We start from the raw sequence: 21,758 nt of genomic DNA, 5'->3' as shown, positions 1-21,758 counted from the left end.
TAGGTTGTAAACTTCTGTGTCTTAAGGGTTGGTTCCTGAAGAATTGTCATTTTCCTTCTGGTCTGAATTGTTGCATGATGTTTGATGAGCTAATCTTTTGTGAGGGCATTTGTGGTATTCTTAGGATGCAGATTCCACCTGTCAACGCTAGGGGGAAGCAGGAGCAGAGTTTCTGGCCCCACTCCATCTGCTGGAAGTTGTCGGGGTACTAACAGGTGCTTGCCCCAGCCTGGGGTGCATTCAGGCAATTGTGTGGACCATCCTTGGCAAGCAGGCCTTTCTTTCTGATCTGAGCCAGGGACACTCTTTGGCACATCAGGGGCACTCCCCCTCCCTGCCAGGAAGGTGATCACTGGAGGCCTAAAAGCTGCCTCTGCCTCTTCCCACAGCTGCCCAGACATGTTCCCTCTTTGGGGGCTCAGCAGCACTATGAGTGCCTGTGCACGGGCCTGTGCTGTGTTTGCTCCAGTGTGTAGATCTGCTGCAGTTTCTGCTTGAGGTCCACAGGGCTGCTGTGCTTGGTGGGAGGGGCTTCCTCACTGGGACCCGAGCTAAGGCTACTCCTTGGCTGCACAGGGGCATGGTGGTCTCCCCCTCCCCACCAGGAAAGTGAACATGAGCCAGCTCAAAGCTGATGCCACCTTTCCCCACAGCTGCCCAGGACATGTTCCCTCTTTCGGGGCTCAGCAGCACTATGAGTGTTCACGCGGGCCTGGGGTGTGCTTGCCCCAGCGCATAGATCAGCTGCGTTCTCTGTTTACAGTTTGTGGGGCCACTATGCTTGGTGGGCATACCTCATTGGACCAAGCTAGGGTAGCACCTTGGAGGCACAGGGACATGGTGGGCTCCTCATCCCCCCTGGGAGAGCGATTGTGAGTGAAGGCTAAGGGTTACCACTGCCTCCTCCTACGGTCACCCTGGTGCATGTTCCCACTTTCCAGGCACCCGCACCAGGCTGGAAAGAGTTCGTGTGCATGCACAGGGCTGCGGGCAGTCAGCAGGGCTGCTCACCTAGCTCTGAGCCTTCCTGCGGTGCCAATCCATCCACCCTCAGGTGTATAGCTGCATGTGTCTCTCAGGCGTCCTGTGGTGCTATTGGGGCTTCCTCCACTGTTCAGTGAATGTCCATTTAGTTGTAGTTTAAAAGGGGGACAGACAAAGGGAACAGCTCACTCTGCCATGTTGCTGACGTCACTCTCCTTCTTTTCATTTTCTTGGTGGTATAATTTGCAGCACCAAAGCTTTTAATTTTGATGTGTCCAATTATTTATTTTCTTTTGTCATTTGTGCTTTTAGTGTTGCATCTGAGAAATCATTGCCTAATCCAAGACTGTGAAGATTTACTCCTATGTTTTCTTGTAGTAGTTTTATAGTTTTACTCTTACATTTAGGTCTATGATCCATTTTGAGTTAATTTTTGCTTACAGTGGTAAGGGTCCAACTTCATTCTTTTGCATGTGGATATCCAGTCATCTCAGCAACAATTGTTGGAAAGACTATTCTTTCCTCAGTGGATTGTCTTGGCATCCTTGTCAAAAATCAACCGACCACAACGTAGGGGTTTATTTCTGGACTCTCAGTTCTAGTCTATAGATCTTCATGTCTGCCTTTATGCCAGCATCACAATCTTGATTATATGGCTTTGTTGTAAGTATTGGAATTGAGCACTCCGGGTTTGTTCCTCTTTTTCAAGATTGTTTGGCCATTCTGGGTCCCTTACATTTACATACAAATTTTAAGATCAGCTTTTGCAATCCTGCAAAATCCCAGCTGGGATTTTAACAGGAATTGCACTGAATCTGTAAATCAATTTGGGGAGTATTGTCATTTTAACAATATCGCGTCTTGCAATCCATGGCTGTGAGGTCTCTTTCCATTTATTTAGATCTTCCTTAGTTTTTAACAATCTGTTGCAGTTTTCAGTGTACAGTCTTGCACTTCTTTTGTTAAATTTTGTTAAATTTATTTTTAAATTCATTTCTTCTTTTGGGTGCTATTGTGAGTTGGGTTGTTTCTTCTAATCAGCGTCTGTCCTTGCTGCTGTCCACCACAGTTCTCTCCCTCATCCTACCTCTTTCCATCTACATGTCTAAACAGCCCTGGCCTGAGAACCCAGATCCCCAGCTTGGTTAGAACACTCTGTGTAATGAGATTCAGGACGTTTGGGAGGGGGCTCTGCTGTGAGGAACGGCCATGGACTATGTTGCTTCCTGTTGGGTAGCTTTGGTGTGCCTTTCACTTCTCAGGGAGATGGTATCAACTGGGTGACTGAGCCTGCACTTTGGTGCCTGCCAAGCATGGGTTCAAGTCCTGGTTCTGCCACCTATGAACTGCGAGAGCCCGGACAAAAGTTCTTACAAGCCTCCATTCTCTCTTCGGTGAAATAGGTGTGATATCTTCTTTCTTGCTTAGGATTATGATGAAAGGGTCCATGCCTCCAGTTTACTCTGAGTGCTCAATAAATGGTGGCCATGATGATTAAAAGCAGCCCCAGGCATGACACGACACTTGCCATTATCTGATAACTTCATGTTTGTCCCTAAAAACATTTTATTAGCCCCTTGGAACAATTTCGTATAAGGTTTTATGCTATCAGCCTAGCTCTTTGGCTACTTGAAAAATGTGAGCTGAATTCTGTGCCACATATCAGCCTAGCTCTTTGGCTACTTGAAAAATGTGAGCTGAATTCTGTGCCACATACCAAGATAAAATCTCTTCCATTCACATCATTGCCACGAATCTTCCCAGCTTTATTGAATTACAAAATATAATTTTGTAAATATATATATTTATAATAAATATATTTATAATAAATATATATATTTATAATAAATATATTTATAACATGTAGCAGATGTTAAAGAGTAAATAACATGATTTTCTTACAGCAGTTTCTTAAAGGAATAAACACGGATCAAATGGAGCTCCTCCTAGTGAACTGCTATCAGTAACCGCTTAAATCAGTGGTTCTCCAACTTCTCCTGGAGGACTTTTTACACCACCAATTGCTGGGCCTCCTCTGAGAGTTTCTGACTTAGTTGAGTGGCCAGGGCCTGGGAATCTGCATCTCTAACGGGTTCCCAGGTGATGCTGCTGCTGCTGGTCCAGGGGCCACACTTTGAGGAACACCGACTTAGTCTTCTTGTACTTTTTAAGTAGATGATGTTGTTACTGAAATTTCTGTCTCTGAACCCGATGCCAAGCCAAATAATGGGAACAGAGTCTTGAGTGAAAAAAGAAAGGCTTTATTTTCTTTGCTGGGCAAAGGGCTCATGCCTCAAAAGTTGCTCGCTCCCCATTGAGAAATGGGTAGGGGTTTTTATCTGGGGTTTTAGGTAGGAGAAGGGGCCATGGCCTTCTTGGTCAGCATTTTCCCATCGGCCTGTGTCTGGGGCTGCTTCCAGCAGAGGAGACAAAGGATTTCTCAGATGAGTGTCATTGGCTGTTTATCTCCACGGTGGAAGGTAGACTCTGTCGTCAGGAAGCCGAGGAGCTGGGCCTGGGAAGCTTAGGTTTCTTGATATTCTCTGGACATTCGTTTCTCTGTAAAAGAACTTCAAGGTCCTGTGATCAGGCACAACTTTAGTGGGAGCCCAGTTTGAGGTCATCTGGACTTTAACCATTGGTAACTTCTATTTGGCTATAAGGCTCAGGGGGTCAGAGGTTAAAGAAACAAACACTTACATGTGAGTGTAACTAAAGACCCAGGGAACTGGGAACGTGTGCCTTTAGTTTCAACCCATATATGGGGGGTTCATTGTAGGGGAACTGATATCAGGGCTGGTATTAAGAGCCGAGCCTGTAACAATGCTAAGGCCTGGGGTTATCAGATAGGTTCCTATGAGGGGGCGTTTGTCTTAATCACTTCACTGTGGACTGGGGTCTGGTCCTCACAGCCGTGCGGGCCCAGTAATCTGCCTGAGTCAGCAGGACGAGAGCTGAATCCACCTTGTGGGGCAAGGTAGACGTTCCCTGAGCTCATAGAGATAAACGAAGAGGCCAATGCGTGTATTCACAAGTGAGACCTCGTCTACTAGATGAGTCAGCCTGACGGCCGTTCTGCCTATGTGGACAACCCACGGGGCAGCCAAATGATGATCAGAAATGACAGCTTGTCAGTTTACAATAACAAGAATAACTGCCTAGTCAACCATACCAGAACACCCTCTTCCTGTTTGCAAATGGCCGGGAGCCAGGGTTTTGGAAGCTAGATTGGTGGACACGGGATGGGAACCGAGGCCCGCTGTCAGTCTGCAGAAGCCTGGGCACCTCTCCGCCAGTGGGGGTGCCTTGCCAGGCAGCTGTCTGCTTAGCCAGTGCTCCACTCTCCTGACCCGGGCTGTGAGGGGCTCTGCCAAAGCTGGCCTCGTGTGGGCTCACAGCCCCCTCTGGTCACGTGGTCTTCCTCCAAACTAGTGCTTGATTAAGTTTCCACTTATTAGGCTCATCTGCCAGGCCTGCATTCAGAGTTCCATTTTGGCTGGAGTTCTGGGTGTTCCCGAATGTTCCATCTCTCACTCACAGACAGTCTCTGTCTCCTGACAACAGGAGTTTCCTGACAACTTGCCGTTTCAAGTTTCTGGAGGGCGCCTCAGCATCTTCTCACAGAATCTTTATTTCAAGATTCTAATTCAAGGGGCTTTTCCAATTCTCCTCAAAGTTCACTTCTGACACTTGGATGTATCGCCTCGGTGCAGCTAGGTGTCAGAACCCCCTTCTGAGAGTTTGTTCTCCTCGGTGACCTCAGCTGCATGTGGACCCTCTTGCGGCTAGCTGGCTGTCTGGCCCTGGCCCCTCAGCTCAGGAGCAAGGCCAGGGCCGTCCCCTCCACAGTCTGTGCACAAGCACTCCGGCACCCTCCGGTGTCCGAGTCTTTCCCGCCTCCCTCTGTCTAGTGAAAAGGAGAGAGAACAATCATGCAGATTCACTGCCTAATGTTTTCCCTTCTGCTGTTAAAAAGATAGTAATTTTCCTCTCCCAATAGCTATTTCTAACCTAAGTATTCCTTGAAATTTAAGCAAAGTAACTTTTAAGCCAATTTTTTCATTCATTCAAACATTGTTTGCTAGCTTTAGGTGTATTTGCTGAAAAACATATTGCTAAACGATTGATCATTTCGGTCTCAGCTTAGCCCGTGCCCAGCCCTGTCTGTGGGATGATCTGGTGCATCGGCCTGTTTCCACCACCTTCTGAGGTCAGGCGCCGTGCTACATGCTGCGGATCTGGCATTGGACAAACTTGAGATCACTGCCTTCACGGAGATTCCAGCCTGTGAGGGGACAAGGAGTGAAGAAAAACAATCAACAAATAGTCACACAAACAAATACACGTGTGCAAGTGGTGAGAGGCTCCTGGAAGTAAGGAAGGTATTATTTTGGGGGCAGAGGTCAGAGAAGCTGAGATCTGAACAGGAGTAAGAGTGACCCTGGAGCAGAGTGGAGGGGAAGTGTTCCGGGGAGAGAGTAGCATATGCAAAGCCCTAGGGTAGGAAACCACCTGGCCCATTCAAGGAATGCCAGCAGACTGGGATGCAGGGAAAATGTGGGAAAATGGTAGCAAATGCGGCTGGCGAGGCAGCCGTGAGTCAGCCCATGCAGGGCCTCAAAGGCCACGGGCAGTTTTTCCACGAGCAGCAGGAAGCCACTGAAGGATGTTAACGTGGGAGAGACATGCTCAGGTCTTCATTGCCCAAAGGCCCCTCTGGCAGCTGTTTGGAGGAGGTATTGTGGAGAAGTGAGCATGGACCCAGGGAGAGCAGGCAGGCGGCCATGACGGTGGCCTTGGAGAAAGAGCGTGGCAACTGTGGCAGCATGGGCCCCCACAAGGCGTGGGGCATGGAACATTAGGGCTGGCAAACATTAAAATCTAAAAAGCATGTACCACTTTCTATGACAACCCAAGCTTATGCTAGAACTGAAACTCTCAACCAAAAAAAAAAAAAAAGAAAATCTAAAGATTTTATCCTCCGTAGATTTAAACGAGTTTCAAGGCTCCTTGCTCTGATAGGACCAGGACTAGAGCTGTTCCTTCGAACAACGGCAGCAGCACCTAACATTCCCACAAAGCCTGCTGTATACCAGGCACTGTCCTGATCACTTTAATCGTTGTTGCCTTTGCTTGTTTTCGCCGGGTGTCTCCATGGTTCTCCTTCGGGAGGTCGACTTCATGCTGAAAGATGAGGGAGATGAGACGGAGGAAGGTGCCTTAGAAGCAATGAAACCTGCAGAGGAGCCTCCTGGAAGCGGGGGTGGGGGTGAGGCTGGGGCTGCGGTGGGGCCCAAGACCAGGGAAGCCTGGGGCTCTGGGGGCTCCTCTCCCAGCTTCTTTCCTCCGTACCCTTTTTCACATGAGGAAGCTGAAGCCTAGAGAAATTGAATAACTTGTCTAAGGACACACAGCTGGTAGTGTTCAGCGGTTGGGTGAACACTTCTGCTGAATTGAAGAGGGAGCTGAAGAGTCAGACCTGGGCAGGGTGGGGTTCAGGGCTGTCCAGGAAGCCAGCAAGAGGACGAGCAGGCTGTCTCCCCAGGAGCTGCTGCCGCGAGTCAGCTCCAGTGGCCTTGGGCCTAGCATCCTGCTTTCCACTCAAGACCCAAGTCCCTGGGTGAGTCTGGGCGGCCTTGTGGGGTCCACGCCACCCTGGCCAGGCTGCAGCAGGGCCCCTGGCTGGCGCCTCGCTGAGTTTACAAGCAGAGGGGAAGGGCCATCCCCAAAGAGGATTAGGTGCCACCACCAGAAAAGGGGGAGGGTTCCAGGTTGGCACGAGAGGCCTGGTCCTCCCCAGCTCCAAGGATGCCCTACCTTCTGCCCACACCTGGCCCAGGCATGACAGGCACCAGGTCCCACCAAGGTTCCCTTCTGCTATTTCTGGGATGTTTCCCATTCTGTCTAGTTTGGGGTCTTGTCACTGCTTGTCTGCATTCCTGGCAGCTGCCGCTTTCAGACTGGACCTCTTTAAGGCTATGCCCTATCCAGAGGGAATCTCTAAAAATGAAATTATCAGACACAGGTCTCTACGATAAGCTCCTTCATACCCCCCCACCCCCAGTCTGGCCCAGTCCACAGGCCTCCATGAGTCCCCTGCCTCGGGAGCCTCATCCACACCACTTTCTCTCCTGCCTCTGTGCTTTTGCTTTTGCTGTTCCAAGCCCCTGTGCTGTTCCTTGCCTGAACACCTCTCACTCAGTTCAGATGCCATTTCCCTTTATGGGACCCTCATCTGAGTCCCTGTAGCCTCCTGTACATATTCAGGTCACCACAGGTTTCACAGTATTTTGAAGTGTTCTGTTTATCCATCACTCAACAGGTATATATTGAGCACCTATCATGTGCCAGGCAGTGTTCTAGGTGCTGAAGGTACAGCAGTGAGCAAACCAAATCCTGGCTGGCATTGTGTGTGTGCTGTGACAGCCAGCAAATAAAATGAGCAGACAAACAGTGTGTCAGAGAGTGATAAATGCTCTGGAGAAACGGAAAGTGGAAGAAGAGGACATTCAGTGACTATGAGGGGCTGGGGCTGCGTACAGCTCATTGCACAGAGCCATGCGGGGGAAATGAGGGGGAGGGCAAGAACACATCCTCAGGGGCTCGTGGGCACCACGGGACCTCGTGTTTTCCTCCTGCAGCCTGCAGGTGGGTAAGGGTGGTGGGAGGCACCTGGCAGGAGGAGGCCAGAGTCCATGGTAGCAGGGTGGGTGTGAGGAGTGACCGGATGTGTCTTTCCTTCCCAAGAACCCCTGGTTTCCGGGGTGACCACAGGGAGGGAGGCTCCTGGTATTCTTATCGGTTCTTGCCCCTCTTCTCTGACATTCAACAGAAGGCCCCACCTGTGTCAGTGGGGCCGCGTGTGGAAAGCCCCCGGCCTGGGGCTCCCCAGGGTTGGAGATCTCTGCCTCGATGGGGCCCTGGCACCTGTGCACTTGGGGCAGCAGATGAGGGGGACAAGAATGTGCCTGTGCAGTGGCGTGTTTAAGGGGAGCTGAGTGCACACTCACTGTGACTCACCTTCCACACACTGCTGACCTTACGTAAGCCGGGAATGGAGAACAGCATCTGGCAGCTGCACTGTGGAAATGTGGGAGAGGTCCCTGCCAGGCCGGATCAGTCAGCGGCCCCCATGCCCGGGGCAAACGCATAGGTTCCCTTTGAAGATTAGATGTGAGCCCCACCCCAGCCCTCACAGACACATTCTTGCATTTCAGAAGAGAACAAAAACAGACAACCCGAGGCTGAATCCTCGAGGTGGGGCTGGCAGAGGTCTGGACTGTGCTACACCCTCATTAGAATACTGTTTTTGTTCTTCTTGCACAAACTTCCTGGGCAGGGACTCCCAGGTCCACGTGGGCGGGAAGAAACATCCTTAAATGTGTCCCCTCTAGGCTGATGCTCATTCCAGGAGCTCCAGCCACCAGGAGGGGCTGTATCAAAGGTAATCCTCTTCCCTCAGTTCTTTTTTTTTCTCCTCAGGTAGGAATGTCTGTCTGGATTCTGCACTGGGGCAGGTCCATCTCTGTGGCTGGTCCTTCCCACCCTCCAGGGCAGCTTCTCCTGAGAATCCCCAGGTTGGGTGCCCTGAGGATGCAAAGCCCCCTCTGGCAGCTCTGCCATCCCCTGGCACCGGGAGGTGGAGGCCCCAGGGCCCCGTGGAGCAGGGGCACCAAGGGGATGGTAGGTGAGAAGCCTTGATTCACTCACCCAGAAGACAGCACAGCCCAGTAGTTATGGCCGTGAGCAGCGGATAGAGACAGAAACAGTTCAAATCCTGACTTTGCCATTCGCTAACTGTGAGACCAAAGACAGAGCACTCCCTCATCCGCCAAATGGACTCCTAACTTGTCTTCTTCCTGGGCACACCCATGCTGATGCTGTGAGGATCAAAGGGGATGATGGGGGGGAGCAGGCCACGGGATGCCCGGGGGCAACATCGGCAGAGGTGCGGTGGGCGGCACACAGGGGTGCGGGAAGGCCGACTGGTCCTGGGAGAGGATTTCCAGCTGCTCCCCCCGGGGTGCCAGGCACAGTGTGAGATATTTCAGCCTCCATTAATCTTCGCAGTAACTGAGGCCGCAGCTGTCATTAACGCTGTCCTCAGAGGAGGCCCTGCAGGCTCCTTCCCAGAGGCCACGCAGTCTCAGTGCTGGGCTGGGGGCCAGCCTGCTTGGCTTCACTCACGCCAGGCTCTTCTGCCCTGAGCCGCCTGGTGTTGGTGGCTGGTGGCCAGAGGCTGCTGCCCTGGTGTGACCACACAAGGCTGAGAAGGGGAACAGGACCTTCCTGCAGGGCTGTGTGGCTGGAGTTGTGGTCAGCAGGGGCACCCAAGGGTCCCCTGGGTCCCAGTGAGGACGCTTCCTCCAGCCTCCCGCCAGACCTGGGGTGGGAATGGCACCCCTCCGCTCTGTGCAGAAAGCCTGGGGTGGGGCTCAGCACTCTGCAGAGGTGGGCAGTGGAAGGAATCAGAAACACTTACTGGAATTCAAGCAGGATTTTACATATATATATATATATGGTTATTTATTATAAAATTATATATAAAATGTATATACATATATAATATATATAAAATGTATGTATATTATATATGTATATACATATATAATATATAAAATGGATATATGTAAAATGTAAAAATGCATAAATGTATATATGTAAAACATATAAATATATATATGCAAAAAATTATACCATATATAATAATATATATACATATATACACCATATATTATATATACCATTTATATTATATCATATATACATGTATTTATATACATATATAGCATGTATATATACATATATATTATGTATGGTATGTATAATTTTTTTGCAAAATGCAAATAGCTGTGTGGTTCTTCGTGACGTTGGAGGTTCCGTGGTGCCGGAAGGTGGGGAGCGGTCTCTGGAGGGCAGTGAGGAAGCGCTGAGGGAGAAGGGAGACTGACTTTCCCCTTTTGTATCTTTAGAACATGTATTACCTATGCAAAAAGTTCGCCAACATTTTAAAAAATGCAAGCTCATGGCGAAAAAGCCAAACAGTCCAGAAGATGAAAACAAAGACCACCACTAATTCGGCCCCCAATTGTTACTGTGTTGGGGCTGTCCTTCTGGTCTTCTCTTGCGCACGCACGCATGCACACACGCAGACACGGGCACGTCTTGTGTGCCTGTTGTTCTGTAGCTTGTCTTCTTTCCTATCCCTCATGCCTGGGACGCATCTGGCTAAAAGACCAAGTTCCTCAGACTCGTCTGTCACACAGGTGCAGCGGGGCTCAGTTAAATGTCTGATGGACATTTAGGATGTCTCCAGCATTTCTGTTGTATGCAAACTTGATGAGCTTTGTTATTCATGAATGTTTAGGAATGCTGTCATTTCTATAAGCTCCTGAATGTGGACATACAATGTCACAGAGAAATATGTTTTAAAGGCTTTTGCTAGATGTAGCCAAACGGCCCCCAGAACGGCCATCCCAATTTGCCAGTATGGTTTCTTGCACTGGTAGCAGGAATCCCCTCCACACTTGTGTGCCGACATCTGACGCTCTGTGAGGCTCCGCTGGCAGTAGCTCTGTCTCTCCCAGGTGTCCTGGGCACGCAGTGCTTTGAACACCGAGCCTGGTTCTGTGTGGGAAGGAACCAGTGCTTTGAGAACAATCCCTCAGCCAGAACGGCGGGCGGTGCGGGAGTTTTGACGCTGGGTTTTCTAGGCTGAGCTGGGGTGTGGGACACAGCCTGGGTCTCGGGTCTGCTCTAAAAGGCGGCCTGCTGGGTGCGCACAGATGTTGGAGTGTTTGCCTGGGAGTGTCACCAGCTGCGCAAGCAGGTAGAGGCGGGGGTGGGACCTGAGAGAGGCCAGGCGGGCCCACCCCAGCACACTGCTAAGAAGCCACCATCAGGAATTATGTTTAGCACTGCTTGTCACCGCTTCCCGGCCCTCACTGCCGATGTTTGCCATCTGCCCAGGCGGGTATCGAGAGAGCCAGGAAGATCCAGACATCTGGCTTAGAGAGCTGAAAGGCAAAAGAAGGCCATTTTCCCAGTGCTCCCAGGCAGATCTTCCTCTTTCTATAAAATTAACGTAGCGGAAGAGCAGGAAGGGTGCTGCCCTTGAGGCCCCCAGGTCCCAGTGACAGTGCCGCAAGCCAGGACGCAGCCCCGGGCCGGCCGCGCCGGTCCTCCTTGGAGTGCTGTCTCTCCCCAGGCACCATGAGCAAAATCAGCGAGGTCGTGCAGCGGGCCAGAGCCGCCTTCAACTCGGGCAAGACTCGCCCCCTGCAGTTCCGGATCCAGCAGCTGGAGGGGCTGCGGCGCATGATCAAGGAGCGCGAGAAGGACATCGCGGGCGCGCTGACCGCCGACCTCCACAAGGTGCTCCCTCCCACCGAGGGCGGTGGCCCTCCCAGGAGGAGCCACAGCTGCCGTGGGACAGCGGGACTTCCCGGCGTCACAGCACGGGGGCAAAGATGGAACCGTAATAGGAACCATTTACTGCCTGAGTTTAGGACACCTGCTGCACACCTGGTGCTCTGTGTGCCCAGCTCTTTGCATAGCATGGCCCTTAGTCCTCAAACGCTCTGTGACTGTCAAGACCCTTTAATAGAGGGCAAAGTGCAGCCCAGGCCCATCTGCCACTGAGGCGGGTCCCACGGGCCTCTCCTTCGCCTCGTTCCAAGAGCAGAGGCTGGCACAGAGGCTGGCTGCTCCTTTTCCCCATCTGTCTGCCATTCCCTCCTGGCTTCACTTCCTTCTCCATCCGGCCTGGAGTATGAGGCTACCCATTTTAACCATCTCCTGCCGACGTGGCATCCTGAACTTCTGGTCTCCTCATTCCTCCAGCCTCAGCCCCGTGTTTTCCACTCCAGGGAACCGCATAGCTGGGCACCCCATAGGGCACCCCACTCTAATGGCGTCCTCTCTTCCTCCCGCCCCGACATGAGCTGCTTCATCCCTCAGCCTGTGCAAAATCAGACACCCCAATTCTCAAACCCTTCACCTTGCTGCCCCCCAACTCATCTGGACCTGCTTCCACCCTTCCATCTTGACTTGGAGAAGAGACGGGGGGCTTTGGTGCTGTCACCCTACATTTCAGGCCTCTGTGCTGCTGTATTTTTTTAATCTCTCAAGATTTCTCATCTTAAAACAAAAAACAAAGATGACAAGAAAACCCACTCTGTTGACTTCACAACTTCTGTTTTGTTCTTTGCAGCCAAAGTTCATGAAAGAGCTGTATATTCTGCTGTCTGCTTCTCCTCTCTCCTCACCCCTGCACACCGGCTGGCTTCCTCCCCACCACTCCAGGAGGATCCCAGCAGCCCCAGGGCCCACTGCCCGCCCCCTCCCTCCTCTGGCTGAGCTTCTCCTGCATTTTTTCCTTACTCTGTTTGGTGGCCTCTTTCCTGTGTCTTCAAGGTAGTCTTCCTAGCGCTCCATCTTGGTTCAAGTCTCATTTTAATCTGTAAGTGTTCCCAGACACTCATCAGCTTGGTCCTCCCCCCCCCACACACACACTAATGACGCTCAGACCTAAACCCACTGCCCAGGCGTGGCTCCATCATTTGCCGGCCCTCCACCCTGGGGGCCTCTCCAGTGCCTCAAACTTGACATGTCCAAACCTACCTGGGGCCCAGCACTGGCAGAAAGCAGCCCTTGCAGACTCACCACCCCCCAATGGCTGATCCTCAGCCCTGCCCCCCGTTTGCCTCCTCTGGCCCAACCCCAGGCCTGGGGAGTCCACAGTGAACAGCCCCCATAACCCTGGAGTTGACCATCCCAGGCTCTGTCCAACATGCCCACCCACAGCCCTCCGAGGTACAGATCATGCTCCTAGTTTGTAGATTGGGAGTCTGAGGTTAGGAGAGGTGAGGCAGCTCATTCAGGGTCACAAAGCTAGGGAGCAGTGAGACAGGCACCACAGCCATCCCTGGTGACTTCCCACACTCAGAGCCTGGGCCGGATGGCACTCGCTCTGAGGCCAGCGAGCTCACACACAGATCTCTCACCATAGAACGAATGGAACGCCTACTATGAGGAGGTGGTGTATGTCCTGGAGGAGATTGAGTATATGATCAAGAAGCTCCCCGAGTGGGCTGCAGACGAGCCCATGGAAAGGACTGCCCAGACCCAGCTGGATGAGTCCTACATCCACTGGGAGCCCCTGGGCGTGGTCCTCATCATCAGTGCCTGGAACAACCCCTTCAACCTCGCCATCCAGCCTATGGTGGGAGCCATAGCTGCAGGTACCGTGGGCTCCGTTCTGGGAGGGGGAGTCATGAGGGATCACCAGCCCCCACTGCAGAGCGGGGCAGGGGGGCTCAGGCCTGTGAGAAGAGGGAGCCTGGTGTCAGGTATTAGTGATGGGTCTGTCTTTCACAGGAGGCTGTGGGGCCAAACTATTTAGCCAGGCCTCCTGGAGGCCCAGCCAGGCTCAGATGTCCACATGGCCTGCCCCTCCCTGCCTGTGTGTGGACGGCTGGGCTGCTCTCGGCTAAGATGTATCAGGGCTTTCTTACCAGCCAGAGCCAGCTCTGCTCTCCAACCAGGCCCTGAGCACTTCTCTCCCCCATCCTCCCACATCTCAGCAACTGTAGAGGGGTAGGTGGTGTAGCTCCCGCGGCATGTGCCGTGTGCATGATGTGTGCACTCCTGCAGCGTATGCCAGGTGCGTGATGTGCGTGCCCCTGTGGGCTGTGCCCGCAGTTATTCTGTCCACTCTTCCAAAGACACAGAAGATGGAGGGAGGCTCTAGGCGTGTCACTGACAGGGCAGATCATTGGGGCAGGGCCATCCAGGTGTAACCCTGAGTCTGTGGGCTCTGCAGGGAATGCAGTGGTCATCAAGCCCTCGGAGCTAAGTGAGAACATGGCGAACCTGCTGGCCACCATCATCCCTCAGTACGTGGACAAGGTGAGGTTCTCTGCAGGGCTCAAGGAGAACTGTGGGGGGCCAGGACCTTGGGGGATTGACACATAGTGAATTCTTGCAGCAAGGGGCCAAGCTCTGGGTAGGGGTGGGAGCAGCTGGCCTCTCCCATTGGGGTGAACGGAGCCCCTGAGCCACTTGGCAGTGGCTGCTTGGGCAGCGTGAGGAGGGGCTGTGGTCTTTTCTGAGCCTTGCCTCTCTCCTCGCGTGGAAGGATCTGTACGCCGTCATCAATGGGGGCATCTCTGAGACCACAGAGGTGCTCAAAGAGAGATTCGACCACATCCTGTACACGGGAAGCACAGGTGTGGGGAAGATCATCATGATGGCCGCGGCCAAGCACCTGACCCCCATCACCCTGGAGCTGGGGGGAAAGAACCCCTGCTACGTGGACAAGGACTGTGATCTGGACATTGCCTGCAGGTGAGGAGGCTGGGGACTGTCTGCGCAGGAGTGGCCCTTCTGGCTGCCTCCTAACTCACGCGGACTGCAGTTCTGCTCCGAGTGGCACAGACATTGTCCTCGCCCTCACGGAGCCTGCAGCCCTGGGCAGGAGCTGGGGGGCTGGGTACCGCGTTCACAGAAGGGGTGCGGGCAGTCGGGGAAGGCTTCCTGCAGAGGAGAGGTCTAGCCAGAGCTCTCCTGCCTTCCATTTCCCACGCTCATGGCCTCTGAGGTGTGGGGGCCTGAGTAGGGGTGACATCTGGCCCTGCAGGGCCCAAGGGCGTGAATGGAGATTCACAAAGGCTGCGCAGACATCCTCCAGAAATCCCCCACCGGTCACTGATGATGTTAGGACACGTGGTGCCACAGGCCCCCATATGTATTCAGGGACACAGGTCAGCTCAGCCTGGAGTATAGACGTGAGTGGGAGGCTGAGGGAGCCCTGGGGGAGAGCTCACAGCTTCCGGCTCCTGCCGACCGCGAGCTCTCCTGCCGACAACTGCGAGCTTTCCTCCCTTGCTCGGCCCGTTGGGCCTTGGCCTCGAGTGAAGGGAGTAAGAGGCTTGCTCCCCGGGAGCTCCCCGCCTCTCGGGATGCCGTCTAATCTGGGATGTTTGCAGACGCATCGCCTGGGGGAAGTTCATGAACAGCGGCCAGACCTGCGTGGGTCCTGACTACATCCTCTGTGACCCCTCCATCCAGAACCAAATCGTGGAGAAGCTCAAGAAGTCCCTGAAAGTGAGTGTCGGCCTGGGGTGGGGGGAGTGAGAGGCTGGGTGGCAGTGAGGAGGGCATGGACTTCAGAAAATACTAAACCTTTTTTTAAAATAGTACACACTCACTGTAGATAATTTGGTAGAGGTTAAAAAGCATGAAGAAGGGGAAAAAATGCCACCCAGAATCCTGTCACCCAAACATAGTCACTGCTAGCTTGTTGGTTTTCCTTTCTGTGAATACACACGTTTTTCCTAACGTAATGTCCAGACAGCCGTGTGTATGTTCCTTCCACCCACGTGGTTCCATAGCACTTCACACGCCCACAGAGCTGGGCAGCGCCCCGGGTGTCACGGCAGCCTGGGAGTCCTTGGTGTCACAGAGCCACCGCCCACTGCACTGGCCAGGCAGTGCCCACGTGTGCTCCCAGGGCTGGGTCGCTGGCCACCCCGCAGCCTTTGGCCACGATGAGTGTCCACGTCCTTCCTGAAGCCTGCCACCTCTTCTCCACAGGAGTTCTACGGGGAGGATGCCAAGAAGTCCCGTGACTACGGAAGAATCATTAACTCCCACCACTTCCAGAGGGTGATGGGCCTGATGGAGGGCCAGAAGGTCGCCTATGGAGGCACTGGGGATGCGGCCACCAGATACATAGGTGTGTGTGCTCGCCTGTCAGAAGAGCACCGCCTGCCCATCCGAGCTGCCAGGGTCCCCGCAAGTTGGTGGCAAGTGGGCACAGATACTTGAAGAATAGATGCAACCCCGTTGTAGGTATAAATTGCTTTGGCCAGTGGGCCTGGGGCAGGTGGGGCTCTTGGCAGGCAGGGCTGCGTGCAGTCCTGGGAAGCCCCCCTCCCCACAAGGCCCAGAGAGTGGCTTCATCTCATCCCCACTCTGCAGCGTTTGCAGGGGAAGAGAACAGCAGAGGCCACAGAGCCCCGGGGTGCCGAGCTGGAGGGGCCCCCAGTGCCTAGGCTGGCGGTCACAGATGGAGCCTCTGATGTGCTGGGACACTGAAGAGCTCTGGAGGAGCTCAGGTGGCCAGCAGAGCACGGGGCCTGCCCCCTCAAGGTGTGGACCCTGGGCTCCCCCGTGCAGGCTAATCCACGTCCTGCCTGTGGTCCGCCAGCCTGCAGCCCGGGTGGGCGGGGCCTCGTCCCTGCCCTCTCTAAGTCTCTAAGCACCGCAGCCTCATCTGTAAAGGAGTCGAAGGAGGAGCTAGATGCCTGGCTGTGTGGGCGGGCGGGCGGGGGTCTCGGTGCTGGCTGACTCTGGCTTGATTCCTGCCTCAGCCCCCACCATCCTCACGGACGTGGACCCCCAGTCCCAGGTGATGCAGGAGGAGATCTTCGGGCCCATATTGCCCATCGTGTGTGTGCGCAGCCTGGAGGAGGCCATCGAGTTCATCAGCCAGCGCGAGAAGCCCCTGGCTCTCTATGTGTTCTCCCTAAATGACAAGGTGGGCCCGGGGTGCCCCTCCCAGGGTGCTGGGCTCTAGGGCACAGCACTCACGTAAACAAGATCTAGAGGGCCACAGACCTGGGTGCAAATCCAGCTGCACCTCTCACTACTTGGGCAAGTCACTTAAGCTTTCTGAGTCCCTTTCTTCTCAGCTTTGAAGTAAGGACAGTGGCGTCCACCTCAGAGCACTGAATGAGATGCTCATCAACACTGTGCCCTGAGTGCAGTCCCAGGAACTCTTTCCCCACAAAATACGTGATATGTGGGGAGGGGGGAGACCCCAACTGGGGCTCAAGGGGACCAGACCGCAGCGGGGCTCTCCCTCCACCAGCTCGCATCCTTGAGGCTCCAGGACTCGTCCAGACAGGGCGGGGAGTCCTGGGGCAGGACGCTGAGGCTGGGGCTGCTGCTGTTGCAGGTGATTAAGAAGATGATCGCAGAGACATCGAGCGGCGGGGTGACGGCCAACGACGTCTTCGTCCACGTCACCCTGCACTCTCTGCCCTACGGGGGCGTGGGTGAGTCTGGGGCTGAGCTCACTGCCTCCCTGGCCCCTGCAGGTGTCCCCTCCCACCCCTGGGCTGGGAATTCAGGAGGGAGTGGAGCAGCCCTGGGCCTCAGCCTCCCACTAAGCTCTTCCAAGAGGTCCTCTGGCTTCGGCCAGCACAGACGTCAGCCACATTTAACCTCGAAACTCTAGAGGGTCCTAAAGGTCCCCTGGTGCACGGGGCCTGCTTCTTGGAGGCCCCGAGAGGCCACACAGCCATCCAGTGGCGTACTGGGATTAAACTCTTGCTGGGCACTCTCTCTGTGTTCCCAAGTGTGGACACCCCAGGGATTGGCCACCCCTGGGAGGCTCTGAGAAGAGGCGCATGAGGGTTGTGGCAGGGTCTGGGGGTCTCGGGGCCACCTGGGCCTGAGCCGACTCCTCCCCGCAGGGAACAGCGGCATGGGATCCTACCACGGCAAGAAGAGCTTCGAGACCTTCTCCCACCGCCGTTCTTGTCTGGTGAGGCCTCTGCTGAACGATGAGTCCCTCAAAGCCAGATACCCCCCGAGCCTGGTCAAGGTGAGAGCTGCGGGTGGGCTGTCGGGGAGACTGGGCTGCCGGAAGGACAAGGGCCTCACTGCCTCCTTGTGTCCTCCTCACAGATGGCGGGTCACTGAAGCGGCTGCACTTGGTCTCCCCACACTGCGCCCTCGCCCTGCTCTCCAGCCCCTCTGAGAATTGCTCCTGGTGCCCCCCTTGCTCCTCTGTGGATCAGTGCATGCCCCCACTCCTGTTCGGGCCCTGGGCCTCACCCCCGCAGTCCTTGCCCCTTTGCTGGACACATGGAGACCAATAAAAGTTTTCCAGCCAAAGGAATGTGTGTGCGTGCTCCAGCGGCAGCCCCACAGCCCCGTCCCCTCAGTCTTCTCCGCTGTGTCCCCAGCCGCGCCCCGGGTTACCATCCCGACAAGTGGTGAAGGCCTCCCCAAAGCCTCTCCTTAGCCGCTGGCCTCAGGGCAGGGGGGTGCTGGTGTTGGCAGACATTTGTCTTCCATCTAGACTTTCGGACGTCAGCCCCATTTCTGGCTGTCCAGAGATGGGTGACAAAGGAGGCTGAGTCTTGACGACAAGTGGCTCAGAAAGCAGAGGCCAATACACTCCTCTCAATTAGATTTGGCATCTAGGGCAGGGGTCCCTGGTGAGGACACGTGGTGGTCAACACGAAACCCCTTAGGTGATTTCAGAGTGCTGCTCCTGGAGGGGGAAGGACAGGAAGCCAGGGCAGCCCAGGAGCCATGGTGCCCTCCACAGCTTTTCGTCAGGCAGCGCTGGGCCCACGGGGCTGGCCTTGGCGGCCTGAGGAACTGGGCCAGGGTCCAGCGAGGACAGTCTGAAGCCAGGCATTGGTCAGAGCAGGCGCCAAGCATCGGTCCAACCTGGCCGGCAGGCGAGTGAGGGCGGGCGGGCGGTGGGCAGGCAGGCCCTCCCTCCGGGCACGGAGCACCAGTGTGGCCTGCCCGTCTTTGGGACGAGTGTGGCCGTGCTCACAGGAGGTTCACTGTGAAAGCACAGCTGGCCCCCACTCTGCCTGCTGTCACGGGTGTCCAGGCCCTGCCCCGGGCCCTCACCCCCTGCCATCCCTCCATGACTGTGCCACGTGTCCCTGCTCCCAACACGTGTCCCCCTCCCCTCAGCCTAGGACCCCACCTCCCCCAACCGTGCCTGGCCTTCACTCTTGTGATTTCCTCTTTCTCCTCCATCATCAGTCCCCCTTTTGTGCTGGATCATTCCTAGTCTCTAGTATCTCACATCCTATCTGCCCCACACCCCCTAAAAAAACCAAATACAACCCAAAAGGCCCTTAAGCTGTTACTCATGCTTTGTCCCCTGGTAAGGGGCAGGGGAATGGGACATGGGCAAGGGTCTTGTATCACTTGGATGTTTACTGTGTGCACCTGTTACTTATTTTTCAAATATCCAAATAATTGAATGATAACAAAACCAAAACCTCATAACCCGTAGCCCCTCCAGTTACTGCCTCATTTCTCTACCCTCCTCCCACGAGGCTCATCTGGACAGTTGTCTGTTCTCAGACTGGGCCTCCTCGCTTCTGCTCACCTCAACCCACCCAGGGGAGCCTCTGTCATCTCGACTCTGCAAACCAATCTTGTCCGGGCGTCACCAACCCCCTTGTAGGCAGACCCACCCCCTGCCTGGCCCATCCCTCCTTCCAACACTCTCTCCCTCATCTCTGGGTCCCTGGGACCCCCACGCTTCAGTTCTCCTTCAACCTCACCAGCTTTTCCTCCAAAATTAAAGTCTCCAGCCCTGGCCCTGAGCTCCTGACTCCTAGAATCCAACTGCCTGCTTGACCTATGGACTTGGATTCCTAATAGAAACTGAACTCTAGCACGCTCAGAACAGAACTCTTGATTTTCCCCTCTGAGCCATTCCTTTTCAACGCTGCATCACCCTCCAGAGAACTGCTCAAACCAAAACTGAGGATGCATCCTTGACTCCCCGTTCTCCTTCAGGGCCAAGACCTCAGCAAGCCCCCCAGCGGGGCGTACCTCCAACCAGCGCTCAAACATGTCTCGCTCTGCGTTTCCGCCATCACTCCCCTGGTCTAAGCGCCATCCACAGCTTCCCGAGGGGTCTTCCGCTGCTCTTGTTCCCTTGCAGTTCGTTATTCCCTGAGCACTCGGATGATATTCCTAGAACAAAAGTCAGATCATGCCCCTGTAAGGACAAATAACTGAAAATAGGATGCTTAATGCCCCCTGTTGGAAATAAAGGAAGGGATTTCTCTCCCCTCCTTCTACTGAAAGCACTTACTTGAGAAAATTTGTCATTGTCTATTCTTTCTCTGTCTCTTTGAAACCTGTGTCAACCTTTTTAGAAGCTAAATAAGCCTCTGGCCAGCCTTATAGGGCAGGACCTGGGAGCCGCCTCTTTGAAAGGGGCACAGCCAGGGAGACGGCGCCCCCTATCTCCTAAGGGGGGAGGAGCCCTACATGCCCGTGCCTCGCTCCTGGTGCACAGCTACCTCTGGTCATAAAGACAGGAGTTTGTCCTTCCTCTGGATAATCGAGGAGCTGACACAGACAGAATCCTCGATTGCCAGGTAAGGTTAGGATGAACTGTGTGTGACAATGGCGCTCTCAAGTCCTCCTACGGGAGGACTGGTCATCTTTTATCTGAGAGCACGTGTGTCGGGGAGTGCGCCGCCCTGCTGTATAGGGGGTGGGATTCCCTTTTCTGTCTTGCATCTCTTAGCGGACTGTCTGGGATGCATGTCGCCTTCTGGTTTAATGCCCATTCATAATAAAGTGTCTTCTTTCTGTGTGCCTGGAGAGGTTTTCAGGGTTGGAAGATTTCAGTGTTAATTACCTTTCTCCAACACCACCTTCTGTTTAAAACCTTCCCAGGGCTTCCTGCTGCGCTCAGCAGAAATACTCAAGTCCCTAAATTGCCCTGCGAGGCGCTACACGCCCTGGGCCTGCCCTACTCTCCGACCTCAGCCCCCACCTCAAGCTCCTCTTCCACAAATACGGCCACAACGGCCATCGCAAGCCTCTCCTGTCCTCTCCTAGATCGTCTCGCGGCTGGTGCCTCTCATCACACCCGTATCCACTCAAGTCCTTGCTCAGCGCACTCTCTATTATCCTGCTTTCTTTCCTCCAAAAGGCTTGTTATAATCTGTCCTTATCTTGTTTATTTGTTTATCTGTTTACTGGCTGTCTCTCGCCATTCAAACGCCAAAGCTGACCCATGTTCGTTGTAGTCACTCTATATCCCTGGAGGCTGGAACAGTGACTAGTGCACAGTAGATGCTAAGTAAATATTTACACGCATGAATTTAAGTGGCATCATTGGTACTTTGTTGCTCTCAACCCCCCCTCCTTGTGCCATCTTCTCATCTGAAAACTACCTTATGTTTGATGGCTATAAGCACGCATGAGCCAATCGTGGGGTAAAACAGCCCAGAAGTTTTCAACCATATTAACAACAAAGACGACATCCTGATCAAAGACACCACGTCCCTCGTCCTCCCAGAGCTGAAGCCCCACAGGCATCGCTCTGATGAATGAGAGAGCGGAGTGCCCCCAGGCCAGGGCAGGGAGAAAGGACAAAGCCCAGGCTGGCACCCTCCTCCTCTCTTCACCGCCATCTGCTAACAGCCCTACGCAATAAGGGCTGTGAACCCACTCCCGGATTAGGAAAGTGAGGTTCAGGAAGTAGGGTCACGTGGTCTCACTGTGCCAGTCCCAGATACCGAGGCTCTGGAGCGTATGCCTTTCCTGACACCACAGAAATGTCACCCTCAGTGACATTTCGAGTGGCTCCTTAAATACCCTTCATGAAGAGCAGTCGAGAGAGCTGGCGATACTCATCTCTGAGAAGAGACGGCTCAAGGTCTCCAAGCCTTGGTCCGCCTTGTTCGAGAGGAAGGAATTAGAGCAGAGTCAGAATCGCACTCCTGTCTCTTCTCCCTTCCTCTTCCTTTTCTTCCCACCCTCCTCTGTCTTCTCTATTTACTATCGTTATTGTAACACAATTGACAATATATCCTATTTTATTCATAATGTCCCAAACCTGTCCCGTTCTGGACTAATCGTATTCCCAAACTAGATTTGAACTCAAAAGAAAACCATTGAAAAAAACTTGATCTTGCCCCACCAGTGGGATTCAATCTACTGTTTGTTTTTTTTGGATAAAAGAATGGGCTGCACAATTAGTA

General features: G+C 53.9%; 1 protein-coding gene across 3 annotated transcripts in view; it reads left to right on the top strand.

The window, feature by feature from the left end:
- LOC106838852 (aldehyde dehydrogenase, dimeric NADP-preferring) overlaps positions 1 to 17,886 on the top strand; it is a 38,308-nt gene extending 20,422 nt beyond the window's left edge. For 2 of the 3 annotated variants that reach the window (XM_070482140.1, XM_070482139.1), the window contains exons 3-12: positions 11,192 to 11,358; positions 12,995 to 13,226; positions 13,808 to 13,893; positions 14,123 to 14,331; positions 14,973 to 15,090; positions 15,580 to 15,721; positions 16,359 to 16,525; positions 16,946 to 17,045; positions 17,466 to 17,596; positions 17,680 to 17,886. In XM_070482140.1, the coding sequence (XP_070338241.1) occupies positions 11,192 to 11,358; positions 12,995 to 13,226; positions 13,808 to 13,893; positions 14,123 to 14,331; positions 14,973 to 15,090; positions 15,580 to 15,721; positions 16,359 to 16,525; positions 16,946 to 17,045; positions 17,466 to 17,596; positions 17,680 to 17,694 (1,367 nt within the window). In that variant the 3' untranslated portion in view covers positions 17,695 to 17,886. Of the gene's footprint in view, positions 1 to 8,393; positions 8,429 to 11,191; positions 11,359 to 12,994; positions 13,227 to 13,807; positions 13,894 to 14,122; positions 14,332 to 14,972; positions 15,091 to 15,579; positions 15,722 to 16,358; positions 16,526 to 16,945; positions 17,046 to 17,465; positions 17,597 to 17,679 lie in introns of those variants that run through there. The other variant, XM_014853165.3, reaches the window with a different exon arrangement.
- The last annotated feature ends 3,872 nt before the right edge of the window (positions 17,887 to 21,758 follow it).

Source organism: Equus asinus, chromosome 13 (genome assembly GCF_041296235.1).
Source record: "Equus asinus isolate D_3611 breed Donkey chromosome 13, EquAss-T2T_v2, whole genome shotgun sequence".
Taxonomy (NCBI): Eukaryota; Metazoa; Chordata; class Mammalia; order Perissodactyla; family Equidae; genus Equus; species Equus asinus.
This window is presented reverse-complemented; position numbering and strand designations above follow the sequence as displayed.